A 19,830-nucleotide genomic window follows, 5' to 3' on the forward strand; every position below is an offset into this window, starting at 1 on the left:
TTAAAAAGTACTAGGAGGTATAAGGTTTTCAAAATTATTTTTTAAATACTTCTCAAGTTATCCCCAAAGGAGAAGAAACTTAATCATATCCCACAGTGAGGAAGGGAAGCGAAAAAGAAAAAGTCTCTGAAGCTCTCTTCTCCTCAGTCTCTAAGCTCTTCGCACCTTAACAATCTCTAAGAAAGTGACCTCTAAAGCTTACGCAGAAAACTGTTCTGGGTTCTTAAATTAGTTCACCAAGATCCCATTGTCAGACCCAAGTATTTTAGGATCTGCTAAGGAAGGGTTTCTTATCCCTCTGTGCTACGCTTTATTTGAAATTTTACATCACAGTAAGAGAAGTTCCAAGATACTGAGAGACTATAACCAACAGGAAGGCCATCTTTGCAATTCCTCATCAAGCAGCCCTATAAAATATTCAGATGCTAGCTCACTGCTTTCAGTCCTCTGCTTGAAGGTACAATTCTTCAAGTGATAGTGCCCTGGCCTTGCATTAAGTCTCTCTAATTCTTCTGAGCAAGTGTTCCAAAGGAAAGAAGTGATTTAACTGTTTCTCTTATCTTCTCTCAGGGCAAAAATTATAGGCCCTTGGCATCCAGTGATAATGTTCTTTACCTAATTTGGGACAATTGGAAGCATACTTTTCTCAGTTCTTTAATAGCAACATAGAAAGCAAGCCAGCATAATTTTTAAATTTGGAGGCATTATATTTCTTCCTTGTTGCAATACACAGTCTATCCTCTGAGATGAGGCACAAAGATCTTGGTATGACTCATATTAAGAATAATGGACAACAGATAAAGTTTACAGTTTAAGTCTGTCTACTTCCTATGAAAAGGAAAAACTGTCACATGGATGTCACCTCCAAAGAAGACACATAACAGACACTAGTACGCAACATTCATTATATTTATTTTACTAAATAGTATGCTTCAAAAAAACACAAACAAACCCGAAAACTTTTACTTAAAACTAGTCCAGTGAGGTGGATGGGCTGACACCATCCCATCCCCTTTTTCTATGTATATGGAGCTGCAACTGCATCAGACAGCAAGCACTCAAGTGTATGTTGCCTTTCCTGTTGAACATGAATGAACTTCTCTGAACCAAGAGAGACAAATGAAGTTTTACAAGATACAGGCACTTTATGTTCCCAGTTTTATAAAGAAGCCAAGTGAAAAATACTTAATAAAAGCAACTGGAACAGAGGAAGCTTTAGGAGTTCTACCATTAGTTATAGTGACTTACACTCAATGCAAACAAGACAGCATCAACAAGTAAAACAAACAAACAAAAAGTTTAACTGGGGTTAATGAACATACATGTAAAAAACAAATCCAATTTGCTGTAATTGGAGAAAAATGGCCATTTGAATCCAACTTAAAGATATGCCAATACTGTGATTTAACGCATCAAATCTTATGTACCTACGTAGCTGAGTAACATCTGAAAGCTTTGCAAGAGTGTGTGGTTAGTGAGAAAAGCAAAAGGTGCTTTTGATTCCACAGTATCTGATTAAACGAAACAAAGCAATTTACAAAAAAAAAGTACCAAATGATACTTTAAAATAAATAGTTCATCATTTTGATGAATATATACACGTAGAGTCCACTTCTTGGGGATTTAGCTATCTAAAAGCGGCATATCACTATCCAGAGGTGCAGGAGCGAGTTCACATAAATAAAACAGTGTGGCTTCACTAGCTTCAGCTTCAGTCAATGGCTCCAGGCGAACAAGCTTACTTTGGGTTGGTTCTGGGTCCAAGCTGCTGTCCAGAAGCTCATCAACTTCTATGGGTTTATCTACAGAGGACATAACTTCTGATGATGCTGTACTCCCCTGTTCAACAGTAGAAGCAGGGCTCCCATCGAGGAATGCAAGAAGTGGAAAGGCAGTGTACTGTATAAGCTGCTTATCTATAACAAAGATAAGAAGACTGGTCTTTTATCACCAGCTTATATAGAGTTCAAGCTATATGGTGGAAAAAACAGAAGCAGATGTGCATATGCGGCAATCATTACCCTTATATAGCCAAACAAGAAATATCACACTTTGTGTCAATAAATTTAAAAATGTACAAGTCAGAAAATGTATACTTTTATTCAACAATTAAGAACTGAGGGTTCTTTCAGTTCTCCTGAAGTTAAACAGGGGGGAAAAAATGACAATCTTTAAGAACTATTAATAATACACCAATTCAATTTCCTTTATATGCTGGAACCTTGATACGTTATGCATAGAACTCAGACTAATACAAATCTGTGTTCAATTGTTAAGCATGGCAAAACCTTCCTTGGCCCCCAGTTTCTACATAGAAATCTTTATTTAAAAAAACTAATACTACATTTATACCTACCTGTTTTGGGTTTAGATTTTCTTCCCTCTTCTGAAACTGGCTGAACTACATTGCTCTTGGTTTCTAATCCTTTATTCTCAGACTAAAAGAGAAAAAATAATATAAAAATACTTGTCTCACATTTTATATGTTCCTGAAAAATAGCAAAAAATTAAAAACTGGTACAGTATAAGAATATTGGTACATTCTCTGAAATATATGGGAAAGGGGAGCATCAGGAAAGATGAACTAGGGAGAGAAAGAGATTTGAGTAGAGGTAATGAAACTGGCTAAGAAAACTACTGCTGTCATCAGGTGGATGAAACAAAGAACCTAAACTAGGATGACACTAAGTACAAAAAGGAGGGAGCGTTTCAACAGTAGAACAGACAGAATTTGACAAGAGTAGAAGATGGTAATGAATCAAAGATGGCTAGTTTCTAATTGCTAATGAAGAGATAATTCTTTAAACAATTAAATTCATTTTAAACAGCTTTGATTTAAAACGTATTACACATTTCTTTTCACTCACAAACAGAATATTTAGCATAAGTGAACACGTTTACAGTAACTCAGGATAACATCCTTCAAACTATTTATCCCTATATTTGGAAGCCTCAAAATTGAGGTGGTGTTTCTTCATTTCCTTTTTTGGCTCTTTCAATTCTTTTCTGTCATTTAAATTGCTTCTTTCAACCACTGTCTTCTCTCCTTACATCTGATTGTAAGGGGATTAATCTTTAAATGTTAAGGTCTTCAGTGCTCTTTTCAACGATGTTCAAACTGAGGTGCTGAGGTTCACAATTTTTCCTGAATAGCTGTGAGTCCCAGATATCTGCATGCTTGTAAATTATATATGATGTAACAAACATACTAATTCCTATAATTTCCCTGATAGTCATCACAAAATTAAGCAGTACAAGTTTCCAGGCTTCATAGATAATAATGACTCCAAGACATAATAAAAACTACTTAAACTTCCCCCAAAATTTACATTAAAATATTTCTCATTTAGCATTCACAATAAATAAACATTAATGAAATAATACCTTCTGTATTTTTCTACTTCCTAAAATAGGTATTTTCCAAGGATGCCACTGTTGTTATTCTAAAGCATATGAGAACCAGGATGACAAATGGGTTTCATCTCCCATACAAATTGTTGCTTATTAGTAGTGACCACTTAGACTGCTACAGTGAGGAGTATAAGGCATCCTGACTCATTAGTAAAGAGTGCTGTAATACATGTCACATAATACCTGTCATGAGCAAGGGAATGACAGCTGATGTGTCAATTATTTAAAAACAATCTAGATTCTAAAACTATGATAAAAAAATCACTCTCAATTTTAATTTTTCTATAGTACTATAGAGCAATATGTAAACTTGATGTTTAACTGCTATTTCTAAAAGCTTCTGGGAACAGGAGATGATTCAAGAATAGAGAACAACTCAATGTCTAACAATAAACAAACAGTACAGCACATTCACTAAATGAATGCATGATATGGGTTTATTCAACTTAAGGTCTAACATTCAATAATATATTTACTGAAACACAGTACTGACGTGGTCCACAGATTCTTATAATATAAACCTAGCCAAACTATAGTCCAAATGCCAAATTCAGCATCCTGTCTGTTTCTGAAAGTAAAGTTTTACAGAAGCACAGCCATACTCATTCTTTTATGTATTGTCTACGGCTGCTTTTGCACTACAATTGCAGTTGACTAGTTGTGACAGAGAACACCTGGCTTCATGAAAAACCAAAAATATTTAGTCTTCAAAGAAAAAGTATGACAACCCCTGATATAAATCATCCAAATACTGAATGTATAATCAACCTTCTAGTTCAAAAATTCACAAATTCCTTCAACTTTAAGTTACCCAGGCTATAACTTTGAAAATGTAGAAAATGTGGTCAGGCCATCCTCACACATGACAATGGTCAGAAAAATTCCACCTCCTCACTCTAATACCTCATATTTATTTAATATGTGTTCATTTTTTTACTATAAAGAACACAAATAAAAATTAAATTTTGATTCCACTAATCTAGAATTTGTACACATTTCAGGGGACCTGATGTACCTTTTCATTCAACGAAAAACAGGGATTACAGAACAATTTGGTATAAATACAAGATAAATGAAGTATATACCTATTCAAGACAATAAGCTACACAACGAAACAGAATGATTTCTAAATGTCTGCTCTAACAACTTCACATTGTTCTTATTACTCATTAAAAACCAGTTCTAAAAAATTTGTTAACATCTGCTAATCCTAACTGCAGGTACTATACATTTAAGAAAATAAAACAATTACTTAAAGAAAAAGTCCAAAATCCGTACTTCACTGTTTCAACTCACCTTACCTACAAATAGTATAAATCCCTGTGCTTTTACTGTATGCTAATAAAATGAAGGAACTTATTTTAAAATATGGGTACCCTTAAATTTTCAATAAAAAATGCTGAGAAGTTATTTATAGATGGAATAAGAATGTAAAATGAAGACACAGAACATGAAGAAATCATATTTTAATAATTTTTTTCAGTGATATACCTGAATATGCCAAATTTAGTCAGTTTATCTCCCAGCACATTGAGGGCTGATTTCACACTGGTACTTAATAGCACAAGGCACAGAAGAACTGGGCAATGATTCACCCCATAACCAAAAGCTAACTTTTCATCTAGAATTTTATTATCTTGATCACATGTACTAGGTAAGAATATAAAATGTTTTTTGTAACTGGCAGTGATACTGCTCTCTACTTACTAGGACTTTTTTCAAATTCTTACAGCTACGGGTCCTGAGCAACACAAATTAAAACTTACTTTTGTATTATTGATGTAATCTGTGGGATTCATCTGCACAGAACTAGTGAAAAGCTGAAAGACCAAACAAGAAAGATGATAAGTTTAAAAAATATTTTTAAAAAATTAACTGTGTGTTCAAAATTTTTATACAGCCATGTTGGGTGAAGAGATGTAGCTCCTGCACTAGGAAGTTTCCATATAGTAAAACAAGTTTGGAAGAGAAAAGCAGGAAAGCGGAAAGAAAAACGAACAAAAGCAGAGCAAGCAAGCCCATGCATTAGCTGTTTTAAGAATTTCTATTCTATAAAGTAGTAAGGTAAATCACTTGAGACAAATGGTGGTTTTCCCCACCTCCCCTCTCCTTCATTTCCTTTATTTTTTCCTCCCTAAAAGCCTCTGGCCTTAAATGGCACCCAAGGCTGAGTCCCTTGCCCTGACAAGAGCCTTCACTGACTACCTGCTAATTACGTGATACATTTCTAGAATCTGCTCTATGACAGTGGTTCCTAAATTACACCTCAAGTAGAGCCCTCTGACCAAATGGCTTAACTCCGTGTTGGTTCTTTTCACCTCACCTAGCAAGGGAAGCCATGAATGCAAAGACCACTGCCTATTGCTTACTGCACTCCTCAGACCAGCCACTTCACAAACATAACTTTTGTTTATGTCATAAGCTTCAAAGTCATCCAGTCCACAGGGATTTATTGAGCATCTAAGAAATAATTGACATCATGAAGAATACAAGATGAAGACACTATTCCTGCTCTCCAGGAGCTTACAATCTAAAAGGCAAAATAAGAACAACATCAAATAGCAACATATGATCAGATACAATCCAGTATTACAATAATAATGGATGGTGGGGCTCAAAAGTACTAAGGAGCTAAGAGAAAGGAAAACAGACACACACACACACCCCGTCCCTCAGATGAAACAAAAAGTCTTGATAAAACTATGTGACATGTAGTTCCTGGAGAATGGTTAGGACTTAGAAAGGAGAGGATGAAGGAGTACATTGTTACAGCATTAGCAACAACAGAGAGAAAGAAATGCTTGTGAGGTAAGTTCTACAAATAAGATGACAAGTCCAAATAATGCAGAAGTTCTGAGTTGAATAGTAAGTTGTATACATAAGGTTCAAAAGGTAAGGCAAGGCCAGTGAATGGACAGGACATTCTGTCAGCAATAAGAGACTTGGGAGTGGCCTGAGTAATGAAATATACTGACTAAAGCATTTTAAGAGAATGAGCACACCAAATGGTTTGCAGGATAGAATGAAATGCAGAGAGGCTCCTCCACCCTCTCTAAACACTGATTCCTCTCCTTCAAGTTCCACATTCATTGTAGCCCTAAAAATATCCCCAGCTCTTCTTTTCCTTTCATTAACTTTTCCTCCTTTCATACCACCTACTGATCCATGAAGAGGAAGAGACTCAGTTTCTTAAGAGTAGGTAACTATACATCACTGCCAATCTCTACCAGTTCAGCTTGTACTTGCCTCAGAGGTCTGACCAGATTTTGTCCCTAATGAGAGTGGCATCTGAGGAGGACCAGCAGTATAAACTCCTCACTCCTTCTTTGCCCCAATCCCTCTACCCACTGACTCAGGGATACCTTCATGCATTCCCAGCAGACACATGGTCTGAAGTCGGAAAATAGATCATGTATGAGGAGCTGACACGGTTGAATTCTAAGGTCAAGTCTCTCCTACTGATTCCACACTGGGTCACTTGCACTGAACTCTGCAGCAAGAACCCATGAGCTTCTCAGCATACTTAAGACTCCCACATGTTCTTACCATCTTTGCCATCTCAGAGAACAAGGCAACCTATGGGTAGATTTTTTATTTATGAAAATACCCCATAATTCAAGGATGAAACAATAAACAATAAAGGTCTTAGATGAGAGAGGCAACAGTGAAAATATTGGGTTGGCCCAGAAGTTCGTTTGGTTTTTCTGTAAGATGGCTCTAGTAGCACTTAGTTGTCTTTAACTTCATTTGAAACAATCTTGCTAGACTGTATTGTGACAGCTGTCATATCAGCGTGTATTTAAAAAAAAAATTAAAATTGGTGAATTTTTATGTAGTCATTTTAATATTGAAGAGGGAAGAAAAAAAGCAACATCTTCAGCATATTATGCTTCACTATTTCAAGAAAGGTAAAAACGCAACTGAAACGCACAAAAAGATTTGTGCAGTGTATGGAGAAGGTGCTGTGACTGACTGAACGTGTCAAAAGTAGTTTGCAAAGTTTCGTGGAGATTTCTCGCTGGACCATGCTCCACGGTTGGGTAGACCAGTTGAAGTTGACAGCGATCAAATCGAGACATTAATTAGAACAAACAACATTATACCATGTGGCAGATAGCTGACATATTCAAAATATTCAAATTGAGCATTGAAAGTCACTATGAAGTTTGTTATGTTAATATATATATTAATCGCTTAGAAGTTTGGGTTCCACATATGGTAAATGAAAAAACCTTCTCGAACATATTTCTACATGCGATTCTCTACTTAAATGTAACGAAAACATTCCTTTCTAAAACAAATTGTGATGAAAAGTGGATACCATACAATAATGAAAAGTGGATACTGTACAATAATGTGGAACAGAAGAGATCATGCGGCAAGTGAAATGAACCACCACCAACCACACCAAAGGCCTGTCTTCATCCAAAGGTGATGTTGTGTATATAGTGGGATTGGAAGGGAGTCCTCTATTATGAGCTCCTTCTTGAAAACCAAATGATTAATTCCAACAAGTACTGCTCCCAATTAGACCAACTGAAAGCAGCACTTGACAAAAAGCATCCGGAATTAGTCAACAGAAAATTCATAATCTTTCCATCAGGATAATGCAAGACCACATGTTTCTTTGATATCCAGGCAAAAACTGTTACAGCTTGGCTGGGAAGTTTGGATTCATCAGCCATATTCACCAGATATTGTACCTTCAGATTTCCATTTACTTTGATCTTTACAGAATTCTCTTAATGGAAAAATATTCAATTCCCTGGAAGACTGTAAAAGGTACCTGGAATAATTCTTTGCTCAAAAAGATAAAAAGTTTTGGGAAGATGGAATTACGAAGGTGTATGAAAAATGGCAGAAGGTAGTGGAACAAAACGGTGAATATATGTTGTTCAATAAAGTTCTTGGTGAAAATGAAAAATTGTCTTATTTTTACTTAAAAACCGAAGGCACTTTCTGGCCAACCCAACAGAAAGTAGGGATGGTTTGTGAATGTTATTTTGGGAAATACACAGGCTTGGTGAACAAGGAGATAAAGAAACCAAGATTACTGTGATTACTATCTTGTGTGGGTAAACAGAAGTCTGATACCACTACAGAAAATAAAGCTTAAAAAGGTAGCTAGTTTAGAAAATAAACAAAGGTTTGGTGTTAAACACAAATAATTTAAGGCAAGATCTAACTGATGATCCCAAAGGCATGGAATTAGAATTCAAGCAAAGGTTACTTTAAAAAATATTAAGAGCTGGAAATATACATTTGAGAGCAATCCTACAAGCCAAAATCCCTCCAGAGAGGCAGGATAGAAAAAAGAAGAGAGGTAGGCAAAAACAGGATAAAAGACTGGGTACCTTGGGGAATATCCACAAGTAGAAGACAGCAAGAAAAAGAAAAGCTCTTAGAGGAAACAGAATGGTTAGGGAGATAGGAAGAGAACAAAGAGGTCCAGTGCCTTTAAAATCACCAGGAAAAGTTCTATAGTAGAAAATCAATAGTGTTAAATAGTAATAGTGTTAATTACTTATAATCCTTACAAAAGCCCTTCATGTCAGGCATCAGCCATATTTAACAGATGGGGAAACTGAGCAAGAGAGGTTAACTTTCCCAAGATTAATAACTTAGCTAGTAAGTAACATGAGCCAAAAATGGAACCCAAATCTGTCTGATTCAAAACAAACCTTCTTCCACTAGCCCAGTGGCTTAATTTGGAGGAAGAAAAAAGAAAAAAAAAAAAAGCTGCAGGCTACTTACAGTGGATATACCAAGACAGCACAGGCTTCGAGTAAATAAGCAAGACAATCCAGGGTTTCAAAAGAAATATAGAGTGAAAAAAAAAAGTAATGAATACAGCCACTCATTTCTACAGTTTTGTAGTGAAAGGATTAGAGAAGCAGAATGGTAAATGAGCAGAGCAACACATCAAAATGGAGATGATCTGTACCCACTGAAGGCAGTTGGAAAAGATCAAAGATAGAGAAAAACAGAGAGGCGGGGGGCAGGTGTACAAACTGGCTTTAAAAAGGAAGTACTTCCTCTAAGAAGAAAGGATATGAGATTCCACAGCTGATGAGAGTACCAGGGCATGGTGAATTATGCTCTGTGAATAGGGAAGTGTTGGCTGGATAAGGTCGTGAGGACAAAAGAATGTGATAACTGTTCCAAAGTTAAATTAAAATGACCTACTTGAAGACTGTGGGGATTTGTAGAGAGTCAGAATTACAGGATTTTATTTCCTTCTTAGTGATCTAAGGGAGAGATATTCTAAAAGGTCTCTGGATTCAGATTGGGGACAAAGACTGATAGAATCAAGAAGGGCTGTCAAGTTACTGTTAAACAAGTCCAAATAGGTCATTAACATGGATGTTGAATTCATTTAAGAGAGTAACATGGAAAGGAAATCTTCAAAGAAGGTGAAATCCATCCTGTGAGGCACTGATGATTTAGGAAAAATAACAGTCATGTGACACTGACAAACTGTAGAATCTTCTGATGTGAGAGAAGCTGTATTTTAAGGGAAAAAATGCAAAACAAAGAACAACAAAACTTTTCAAGAAAAAGAACACAACAGAAAATGTTCACAACAGGAAATGGAAATAGGGGAAAGAACAAGATTCATCTGGATGAGACCAGGCCACATAGAAAGCTTTAGGTAAGAGAGAGAGGAGTGGTAGGAACAAGAGAAAAGAGAGCAAGGTTAGTACCAGAAATGATAGACAAGGATTCAAAGTCCAGACAACATAGGAATCAAGTTCATATAGGTGGTGGTGAGGACTGGAATAGGGGAATCTTAGGACTCAATACAAAAATTTTTTAAATATAATAACATATAATACATTTGACTGAAAAACATTAATTCCCAAAGTATTAGGAAGTGCCTCCATGCTGTTTCCTGGCTAATTATTTATACTATTTCCACTGATTTCTATTCAATGACAATTTACTCTAGAGCAAAACATAACACAGCAACAAGTCCAGACAAGACCTGGATTTAATAGTACTGTTGAACAGAGGTGATATGTTGTTACACAGGGATTAACTGAACTTCTACTCAGAGACGAATAGTGATCACCCTCCTTCACTGTCCTGAACCCATCTGTTCATTCTAATAAACAAAACCATTCAATTAAAAAAATAAACTGCAAAAACAGTGTAGAATTCAAGAATACGATGCATTGATTTATAAATACTATACATAAATACACAAACTGCCGGTACAACAAAGAATATTCAAAGTACCTACATCGACCAGGAGATCTGGGTCTATGCTAAACTGTCTTCCTGACAGCATGGCTTGGAAGTCCTCTAAACTGCAATCAATACTGTCAAGATAATCCAACAGCTCAACCCTAAGGAAAAAAGATTTAAAAAAAATCAAATATTAGGTTTCTTTGCTTTTATGTTTAAAATCACACTGCAGTCTAGCTAGGCAAAATATTCCTAGCAATTGCTGAATCCTTACCAATTCTTAACCTTAAGAGATCGTATTCAGTATTTAGGATTCAAAAAAACTTGGTTAATTGAGAACCCACAGACTTTATACAAAACTTCAGTATTTAAAGAAAAAAGGTTCTGCAATAACCCAGTCTGATTTATCTTTTTCCTCTATACTATAAATTATAAAATGTTTAACCTCTTACTACTGGTTATTGCTACTAACTTCTAGTTTTCTTTTGCTATAAAATAAGTTCCTTCATAGAGATTGTATTATTCCACAGTCCTGATAAAAACACAAATACACACAATCACACACACTTTTAAGACATTCAAAAAGAAGTATTTCATTACAGAAATCTGAGGAATTGACAAGAAAATCCCAAGACTGCTCTTGGAATAATTAAATCTTTCTCAAAATACCATTTGCAGAGCTCAGCACTAACCAGAACAGAAAGGTTGACTACACAGGTTCATAACCTGAAAGGAAAATCATTCAAAGAGAAAAAGAACATGTGAAGTAAACAAAGAAAGCAAATAAATTTAGACAACCTTTAGATGAGACTCACTTTCCCAAAAGATTGATGTTATCATTTAAAATGGAATCCATCATGGTCACAGGATCTTCTGTGGTCAGACTAGATGAGCCATTTAGCTGGACGGCACTAGACATAAGAGGGCTGGTGCCATCACTGCCTGAACTTAGGGATTCTCTGGCTGGTTCACTCTGATCTCCACTCTGAATGACAGGTGCATATTCATCTTCATTGTCATCTTCAACAATGACAATATCAGGGTACTGGCTACAGCTAGATCAGCAATATGAGAAAAAACCAATTACATTCTCAGACTAATTCAATAAATTCACCCTATCCAGTCACTCTCCATGGAAACTCTCTCCCAAAACCACCTGTCAAAAGGCTTTTCTTGGGTGTGTAGTTTAATGAAAAATATTGATACTTCATACAATATAAGACCACAAAGAATCAATTAAAGGTCTTTAACTCCAAACTTTAAAAATAAGAATTAATTCTCATGACTTTTTGCTGGGAGTCTTTTTGCTGGAGGGAGGGCGGTTATGTGCTTGAATAATTTGGCTTAATTTTTCAGTTCAATAATTAAAATATGAATCAGATATTAGTTTATCAAAGAATAAAGTAGTTTTAAATTTAGATCTCTGATAAAAAAAGAGTAATATTTTCAAAAATTTTATTTCACAATCTCCTTACTTGGAGGGATCAGATATAACATCCTCATTAGTTTCTGGAATAACTGGGATATTTTCTTCATCTGCATTATCATCAGTAACGTCATAAATAATGATATCGTCTGAAATCCGCTCCCTTGGCTTTAAACCTTCAGTCCTACTGTGGGGAACCTAAAAAATCAGGTAGAAAATATATCAAAAAAATGAAATTATTTTGACTACCAAACAACATACCATTTAAAAAATGTTACCTGGGCACTGAGATACGATGGTAAGCAAAACAGATATGTTTTCTGCCCTTATGGGACTTAATACACTAAACTGGTATTAGAAGTACCAATTTACAGAGGTATGAGATGTATTATCTGCATGCTACTTAACTATTTCTTTTACTGTAAGGGACTTTAAAGATGACATGCCTCAGAATGTTTCTATGAAAAGATCTTCAAATTTTAAAGTATTTTTTATACCCAAAGAGTAAAAAAGTCTTAGGACTTCATCAGAAATCTCAAACATAACCAGATGGCCACTGGGCTGATGGGGATTATTTCATCTTAAGCTACTCTGTTTGACGCCATGTTTTATTCTTACTCATTAAATGGTTTCTTTAATAGGGGGAAATAAACACTTCAACTATTCCACAGCTAAATGTCAGTCTGGCATTTTAGCAATTATTATTTTTCTTAATTCAGCTACAGCTATATTCAGACTATGGATACACTAATAAAAAAACATTCAATTCTCCAAAGCAAACTAAAGTCATTATTATAATAGAAAATTCTATCAATTTCAACTCTAGATAATACAGAGGCAAAAGATGTAAATCAAGATAAATTAAGAAATCTTCACCCATTTACATGAGTCTTCAATCCTAAAAACAGGTATGCTTGATTATTTAAACAGTGGGAAGAGGAACCAGATGTCAGGTTAACTCTGACTTGCCTGAGAACAAAAATCTCAATACTTTAATAATAAATCTAAAGCAGTATTTAGAATTCTAAGATTTGAAAGTAACAATGATAATCAGGTATTAAAAGAAGTCTGGACTCAACTAATTGCCACTGGGTATAAGTTTGACAATTTATCCAGAGAGCTTGTGAAAAAATGAAGGTAAACAAAAATATTTTTTGAAATTGCTACAGTAAAAGAGTCTAGGTCTGTACACATTTATAATAAAAGTTGGAAACAACTTAAAATAACCAATGGACAAGTGCATAATTACATTATCATAATATTCAATTAATCTCATATAGTAGTTAAGATCAACTAAATCTCTCTGTTTAATAAATCTCAAAAGCAAGACCAAGTGAAAGAAGCCACACTGCAAAATGATATGTACAAAATAATATCATCTATAAAAAGCTTAGACATATGCAAAATAATACCAAATATTGTTCATGGATTCACACATCAAATAGCCATGGGAATGATATATACTAATTCAAGATAGTGATTTATCTCTGCGTGACAGGGGAGACTGGAGAGGGAGAGAAAAATGAACTTGGGAACAGGCAACTGAGACAACTATATTTGTAATAGTTTATTTCTTAAAATAATCTAAAGCAAATGATAAAAAATGTCATGATTTTTAAAAGCTGGAGGGTGAACAGTTACATTATTCACTAAACTTTTTCAAATGCATGACATACTGCTGTAATAAAATTTAGTTTGAGATAATAAATATAAAACAGAATTTTAAAAATTACTTTATGATGGTGATTATCAGCTGGTTCTTTTACTATGTGCTGAAACAAATTCTTCTTTTGAGCTCCATTAGTGTTTAGAAGTAGCGGTCTGAAAATCAGAAGATATACATGAAGTTCAGTGAGCAAACATACATGGAGTTTAAATTGCTTCTAATAATTTAGCCACATATAACACACTCATTTTAATAATGAATAAAAAATTTCAGTACACAAGAAACTCTTAAAAACGATTACCTCTTTGGAGGGGTATGGGGGATGAGTATATCTACGGCTTTTATTTCTCCATTCTTCTGTGTTATCTTTGTTATAATAAACACTATAAATTACTCTCCCCAAATCTACTTCATTGCTGACTGAACTATATAACTCTTTATGGTACTTACATAGTAAAAAGTAGGTAATATCACAAAGACTCAGTGGAAGTAGAGTTAATTCTACAGCATAAGCTGTTAAGTATAACCAAGCTCTGCTAAAATCCTTTGCCTTACAAGATAATCTTTTTCTCCTTCTACTTATTCCTTTGTCCACTGTTTTCCTTATGTTTTAATTGTGACAAAGGTAGTTACTGACATTTATGGGTATCACAACTCATGGCCAATGTACAGGTTTTTAAAGACCCTTGTGAGTGGATTAAACATGAGATATCAAAAATTTTTTTATGCTTTTTTCAGCATGCATCCTCTTTTTAAGAGTTTCTCTCACTGAGGCCTTCTAATGCTACAATAATTTGCTAATGTGAATGGAAGATGAACTCTTTATAAACCGTATGTATGTAAAACGACCATTTAGGCTATCCTAATCTCTCAAAAACAGCAAGATGACAATAGTAGGAAACACCACCACTCTTGAAATGTTAGAAGTATAATTTAACAAGGGAGGACTGTTCATCTGGGACAACACGCATATACTCAGCAAATGTAGACCATTCAGGATTAAATTCTAACATGTCTGGTTGTCTATAGATAGGTCAAAATGTATTATCATAAAATCTTACCTTTTGCGTTTTAAACTCACAAGTTGGTTATTCTGAACCAACGTAACAATAAACTGGACAATCTAAAAGGAAAATATAAATAAGAAATACTCCATCATAGATTCTTAATTCTTTAGTCTATATTACAAGTCTTATAAAATTAATTCAGGTACTGTATGTCCTCTATTCTAAGTCACATAATTTCTCACATATTAACATTTTAAATTTGGATGCATCTTACAATGATATTTAAAGAAATATACCAGCATCCAGGCAGAAGAACAACCTGTGATAAAGTTGCTGCTACCTAAGATATAGAGGTACCTAGGACATCCATCTACCCATATATCTATCTATATATCTAGCTTCCTACCCACCCATCCATCTATTTATCTATCAAATATTCAGTTCAATTATTTGTCTTGATGATAAGTACCAAGCATGCCTGGATACAGATCCCTATTTTTACTTAAAATTCTTTCAAGAAGATTATGATGCAGAAAAGAAAACTGATGTTTGACAGATATTTTTCTTATACCAGGTAATACAATTAGAGGCAAAAGAAATTGCCAACTCTCTCAGAATAGATCTTAATATTTTCAAGTTAGAAAAAGTTTATTGGCTAACTCTAGAAAAATTATTATTGAGACACTGAACATCTGTCAAAGCTTCCTGCTGACAATCACGGGAAGCTGATTTAATCTTCAAAGTCTGATTAAATTTAGAAAAAGACTATTAAACAGATCAAGACATGCAAACAATCCTTCATATTTTATGATAGTGTTTCTTAAAGTGTGGTCCATGGACCAGCAGCACTGGCCTAGGAGCTTTTTAGACATGCAAATTCTCTGCCTCACTCCAGAATTGCTGAATCTTAAATGCTGAGGATGAGGTCCAGCAACATGTGTTGTTTAGCAAGACCTCCAGGTGATACTGATGTGAATGTGAGAACCACTGGTTTAGGGTATGCCTTGAAATTATACTGCCTAAAGGAGTTAAAAAAGTAAACTATTAAAAGCAGTATAGGGGCTTCCCTGGTGGCGCAGTGATTAAGAATACGCCTGCCAATGCAGGGGACACAGGTTTGAGCCCTGGTCCGGGAAGATCCCACATGCCGCGGAGCAACTAAGCCCGTGCGCTGCAACTACTGAGCCTGCGCTCTAGAGCCCACGAGCCACAACTACTGAGCCCACGTGCCACAATTACTGAAGCCTGTGTGCCTAGAGCCCGTGCTCCGCAACAAGAGAAGCCACCGCAATGAGAAGCCTGCGCACCACAACAAACAGTGGCCCCCGCTCGCCACAACCAGAGAAAGCCTGCATGCAGCAATGAAGACCCGAGGCAGCCCAAGATAAATAAATATTTTTTTTTAAAATTTATTTAAAAAAAAAGCAGCAGTATATCACTGAGATGTTATGAATAAAGGCCAAGTGACTGATGACAATTTAGACTCTGCAGAAGAGTTCCTTGTACAAGCTTTATGAAATATAATTACGTAATTAAAATAGAGAACTGTCCATTGAAAATACACATTGTATAGCTTTAATATTGTACATTCTCCTCTAAACGAGGCTACTAAATGGTTTGCCTTACAATCAGTATTAACTTTGCCATGGAGAAAAATATAGACATTTTAGTTGAATAGTTAGACAGCATTAGAGTCTATGAAAAGGAGGTTAGCCACTAAATTGCTTATTCAAAAGAAAATGCTGACAGCTGATGAAAAGACAACATTTAACCTTAAAGGTATCTATGAAATAGTCCAATTACTTTTGTTAATTTATAAAAAAGTGTTAGGGAAAATTCTTAAAACATTAGTTGGCTGAATTTACAAGAACATGAATCTCTGGCTAAATTTCTCCTGAAATTTGCTGTGTATTTCAGGTCTCTTTTGACACTTTGGCATTATGTTTTAGAGTTCGTTTCCTGAAGGAGAAGATGAGGCATTTAACATTTACATCACTGGACTTCTTTAGCTGACAAGTTCTATAACAGACACCTCCCATATATTATTCCAATTAATCCAAGGCCAAACAGTAAATGGTAGAGTTAGAAACAAATTCCAGGAATAGAGAAAAAATTATCGCCTGTCATCATGCATTACGTAAACTCCCTAACCCCACTAAAACACATAGATTCAAACTCAAATTTGAGCAGAAAGAATGTTAGCTTTCATGAAAAACTGAAATGTTAAATAAGTATTTTACCAACTATCCTTGCTTTCAAGAAAAAAACCCCAACAAATTATGGAGTACTGTGAGTTGATATTTAACCATAACATTGTTTTCTGAAAAAGATAAACAGATTTTAAAAATAAAGCACAGGTTAAGGTAAACCTATCATTTAAAATCAGGTATTCTTAAACAGGGCTTCAAGTTGGAATCAACTATGGAAGTTTTAAAAATACATGTACTTGGACTAAACACTTAAAGTTGAATCCTACATTCAACCTTCACTTGCATACTTATTTTTAAAAATCAGTATATCTGTTTTGACTATGGGCCAAAGGCTACAGCTACCATTCATCTCTGTGTTCTAAGCCTGCTCCACTACACCCATATCCTTTCAGTCATAACACTATTTTTAGCTAACGGCCTCTGACTAGGAACAAACTGAAGCTCTCCCACCCTCCCTGCCCCCATAAAACCTGTTGCTTAAACTTAGTCCAGTTTACTCATGAGCAAAAAATAGCTGCCTTAATTACTTTTATGTTTCACCTCTTATTAACATATGAAAGCTGATATGAGAAGATTAAATCACAAGGACACAATTGCAGCAGAGAGATTTTCTGTTCCCCCAGTAATTTTCAGCTTATATACTAAAATCTAGGATTTATTTTACAACACTACATTAACTGCTTTTCTGCACATACTAATAGTGGCATACACTTATAACTCATTTTTTTGAACACATAATTTGATCGATTGACTTGAAAATATTAGTCATTTATCTTCCAAGACCATATCTATGCCTTTTAGAATAAAAAATAGTAAGACAAAAAACAAAAAAAAAAAATCCCACACAGTAAAGCTATGTCTTTTATATAAAATGTTAAGAAATTGGTAGTATATTGATTATACTACCAAGAATGAAGTATAATAAAGTTGTTATATCAGGCAAAAATATTTTACTAAAAGTTAACGAAACATTATCTGGAGGTATGGAATGACTACATTTAGCTAATAACAAATTTTTTTTATTACAAAGAATATGTAACACTTGGCTTAATTTGTTTGATTTCATAGTTTTACTTCTGTGTGCCCAATACATAAGAAACTAAGATCAATCACTGACTACTGAATAGAGATTTCTGGGGGGGTGACAAATGGTACTCATTAAACAAATGCAGATTACAGTCACAGAGAAAAAAGCTTACCTTTCGAATAACTTGTTGCTGTTGTGCATGTTTTGCTCGTAATTCTGACACCTCCTTCCAAAGGGACTCATTCTCACTATGTTATCATTTATGAAAAATAAAAATAAAAAAATTCAGTCAGACAAGCCAGACCTCAATATCTTTAATTAAGAATACCAGACTTGAACTAGTTTTTACTATATATCTTTATGAGACTAGGAAAACTTTGGTTCAATTACACAGACTGGCAACTAACCTTGACACAACTCCAGAATCCTTCCTTCCTAACTGTAGTATCTTCTACTCATGGCAATGTATGCACAAAAACTTAAGATTTATGCTTACATCCATACATAGTAGGCCATTTACTCCTCTGACAATCTGCTTCATTACTTCTTGTTTAAAAAATAAGCTAACTTTTCAACTACAGCTACCATGTGAATTCAGGACTTGTGCTTAGGAAACGATTCTTAAAGGGGAAATGACATTTACCCAACACTTGCTATGCCAGGCACTATTCTAAACATTTTATGTATATTACTTAAACTTCTCTAAAATCTGTCAAGAAAGGAATTATCTCTATTTTATAGATGAGAAGACAGACTCAGAGAACTGAGAAGACTTACCCAAGATCACACAGACAATTTGGTTAAGTATTGATGTCGAGCTAAAGTCTATAAGACTCTAAAACTGTCTAAAGATCTGTCTCAAACACAAGCATATAAATGTTTGGTTTTTTTAAAGCATATTTAAAAATGTGTTTTTTTAAAAGCATATCTAAATACATGACAAACCAATTATATGCCCAGCAGTAATAGTTTTTTTTTTTTTTTCATTCACCACCTTCTATTGAAATTGCAGTTATTAAATGTTGGCAGCAATGATAATTTTGAGAAGGCCTGAAAGATAATTCCTCTATTAAATGCTCTAATTTTTGCTCTTTTGTTAATTTACACAAAAGCCATCTTCCTCAATCCAAACTATTACAAAAGAGACTGAATTTAAATATAGAGGGCACAGAAAATAAGATTCTGATACTTACTGAATAACTACTGTACTTTTTCTGACTCAGAAATATAAAGATACTGTCATCTGCCTACTAAAGATAAGTAGGAGAATGGTTACCACTAAGACTTACAGGATGAATTTGGGATCCCACTCCTTGAAAGCTAAACCTGAGATTCAAGGAACTGGGTCAAAGGGCACTTCAACAGACACAAGATACATAGAGTAAACCAACATAAGTGCTTAAATAAAACATGCAAAACAAGCAAGCTTCAAATTAAGGCTTATTGAAAAAGGGAATCAAAGTCCAAGGTTACTCTCAATGAAGATACTTGAGTTAAGAATAGCTAAACTAACGTCCCACAATTGAAATGGGACAGACAATACATAAAATAACTACTCTTAAGACCTTGGCGCCTATTTACTGTAAGAGAATTCCAAGTACTTACTAAGAAGAGAAATATAGGTCTACTCTATACACAAGTTGTTACTGTGGCATTAGGATAACGGTGCCAAAAATTGTACTAAAACAAAATACAGCACTTTTCTGTAGATAAAAGGTTTGAATATCACTTTCCCAAGTCTATGTAAAGTAAGTATCAAGTAGGACAAGTCTCTAGTGTCCTTTTTTCCCTATTTTTTGTGTCCTACTTTTTCCTAAAAGATAGGCCACATAGAAAATGTCCTAAGAAACTTCTAAGAAAGAAAAGTTAGGTAACGTATGTGGTATTTTTTTTTT

At 34.7% G+C, this 19,830-nt stretch overlaps 1 protein-coding gene across 4 annotated transcripts in view; it reads right to left on the reverse strand.

Annotated features, from left to right (window-relative positions):
* Positions 1-891: 891 nt before the first annotated feature.
* The window catches only part of HSF2 (heat shock transcription factor 2), a 35,775-nt gene continuing 16,836 nt past the window's right edge, over positions 892-19,830 (reverse strand). The window contains exons 5-13 of one of the 4 annotated variants that reach the window (XM_082406196.1): positions 18,108-18,183; positions 14,753-14,814; positions 13,759-13,846; positions 12,075-12,223; positions 11,415-11,654; positions 10,655-10,760; positions 5,178-5,231; positions 2,357-2,438; positions 892-1,916 (exon numbers count right to left, since the gene is read on the reverse strand). In XM_082406196.1, the coding sequence (XP_082262322.1) occupies positions 1,624-1,916; positions 2,357-2,438; positions 5,178-5,231; positions 10,655-10,760; positions 11,415-11,654; positions 12,075-12,223; positions 13,759-13,846; positions 14,753-14,814; positions 18,108-18,183 (1,150 nt within the window). In that variant the 3' untranslated portion in view covers positions 892-1,623. Of the gene's footprint in view, positions 1,972-2,356; positions 2,439-5,177; positions 5,232-10,654; positions 10,761-11,414; positions 11,655-12,074; positions 12,224-13,758; positions 13,847-14,752; positions 14,815-18,107; positions 18,184-19,830 lie in introns of all 4 variants that reach the window. The other 3 variants (XM_082406198.1, XM_082406197.1, XM_082406199.1) reach the window with 3 other exon arrangements.

This window comes from Balaenoptera borealis (assembly GCF_965194805.1).
Source record: "Balaenoptera borealis genome assembly, chromosome: 9".
In the NCBI taxonomy this organism is placed as follows: Eukaryota; Metazoa; Chordata; class Mammalia; order Artiodactyla; family Balaenopteridae; genus Balaenoptera; species Balaenoptera borealis.